Genomic DNA, 1,908 nt, shown 5'->3' on the forward strand with positions numbered 1-1,908 from the left:
TCGTGACAGAGACTGACTTTGTTTCGTCTTATCCAACGTCGAAAGATCAGGAATATACATTTCGACAAAACACAGAAGCTATGCCCATTGACTCTTGTTGCAGTGATGGATAATCAACCACACACACAAATATAGTTCTAATTTGGACCAACTATTTGCAACGAGAAAGATAATTTCCGTCATATTTTAGAAATTTGACCAGGTTGCACAATATTTTCTATCTCTATTTTTTGTTTGCGCCTCAGCTTTGCTAACTTGCGGCTAGCTGATCTTTCAATTTTGCAACATATCCAATTCGTTTGTCGCAACGGTGTGGCAAATACCGTGCTCCACCTTAGAAGCACATTCTTAATTAACATCCAGATGGCAAATAGTAGCCAAATATATATCATAATTATACATTGCATTGCATGATCAAATAGCTAGAGTGCATCCTTTTGAAACAATGATTTCATTCTTTAAAATACGGATTGCTCGAATTTAAGCCAACATCCTCGCAACTACTAGTCGCACAAATATCACCATTTACATTGCAGGATCAAATTCTGAACCACATTGGTTTTACTACGTACTCTACGCTGATCCCTTGCCATTGGGCTGCCCAGCAGCATTGAACCCGACGGGGAACCCCATCACCACGCCGGCGGGTGCCGCCGCCACCCCTGCCACCGCCGCCGAAGGCACCTTCCCCTCCTTGGCGACACCACCACAGCAGGAACCATCACTCCCACTCGCCGCATCATCCACGGTCTTGCCGCCTTTCCCGAGCTCTTTCGTTGGCGCCGCACCGCTGAGCCTCTTGACTCTGATGTTGATGACGCCGTTGCGGGTCCCCATCCTCGACCCGCTGTCGTAGAGCCGGTAGCTGAGGCAATGCAGGTGGCCCGGCGGGCCGACGCTGAAGTCGGCGACGGGCACGCGCGTAGCAGCCACCGACTCGGCGCGGCCGTCGCTCTTCCGGCGGTAGATCTCCACGTCGATCGCCGTCGCCCGATCGGAGACCGTCACGCGCAACGCCTCGCCCCAGTAGGGGTACCCGTTGCAGTGGCCGTCCTCGTCGTTGGCGCGGGTGCGCGCCGCCGCCGTGTCCGTGTGCACCACGACGTACGCGCCCCGGTCCAGCGGCTTGCGCCGCACGGTGCCCCCGAGGACGACCTCCTCCGCGGACAGCACGGTCACCTCCAGGTCCGTCAGCGGCGACGGAGGAGGTTGCTGTTTCGCGAACAGCGACGACGATGAGGAGCACTCCGCGGCGAACTTGGTTGTGCCCTTGAGCGCCATTGCTGTGGTTGGTTGGTCGCTGGTGATCTAGTTCGATCGGTGGGTACGTTTGGATCATGGAGGCCGGGTCTCTGCGCAGCTTATATTGGTAACGGCAAGCGCGTACCCTCGGGGCCTTGGTCAAGGTCGGAGATCGATCCGTGTCAGTTTCGATTTAGGGTTTTAGGGTGCTATTTCCTTCTTTCCGTTTCAGGATCTACAATTACTTTACGAACCTAAGTCGGAGACGGGCCTCGTGATTTGTTTCCGAACATAGATGACGACAGGTTCATGGAAGCTTCAATGGCGCAATTTACGTCATGACGGGCATGTCACGCATACGCGTGAACCAAAAGTGTAAAGGATATAATAGACGACTTGATTGAGAAGTTGCACAGTGGACGAACCTTATCTCCTCAAAATAGGTAGTAGTAGTAGTACAATAATATACGTATTTGCAGAATTTGGGTAGAAGGCGCGTTGCATCCATCAAAATTGGTGTATTAGTCCAGTTGGCCGCAATTTCCACAGCCATTCCTCGAACTAAATAATCATTGACTCGTAATATAAGACTAGAGAGAATCCACTGACTCACAATTTATGCGGTTTTGCACTTACAAAATTTAAGTTGTTGGTTGTCAGTTCATG

The 1,908-nt window shown here is 51.4% G+C and overlaps 1 protein-coding gene across 1 annotated transcript; it reads right to left on the bottom strand.

Annotated features, from left to right (window-relative positions):
* Window positions 1-374: 374 nt before the first annotated feature.
* LOC127298330 (uncharacterized) lies at window positions 375-1,355 on the bottom strand. The gene has a single exon (XM_051328219.2). The coding sequence runs from the start codon at window positions 1,279-1,281 to the stop codon at window positions 574-576; it is 708 nt and encodes a 235-aa protein (XP_051184179.1). The 5' UTR covers window positions 1,282-1,355; the 3' UTR covers window positions 375-573.
* Between the last annotated feature and the right edge of the window lie 553 nt (window positions 1,356-1,908).

This window comes from Lolium perenne, chromosome 5, assembly GCF_019359855.2.
Source record: "Lolium perenne isolate Kyuss_39 chromosome 5, Kyuss_2.0, whole genome shotgun sequence".
NCBI lineage: Eukaryota > Viridiplantae > Streptophyta > Magnoliopsida > Poales > Poaceae > Lolium > Lolium perenne.

Excerpts from the sequence above, each read along its gene's own strand:
- LOC127298330 (XM_051328219.2), bottom strand. The coding sequence starts at position 1,281 with ATGGCGCTCAAGGGCACAACCAAGTTCGCCGCGGAGTGCTCCTCATCG.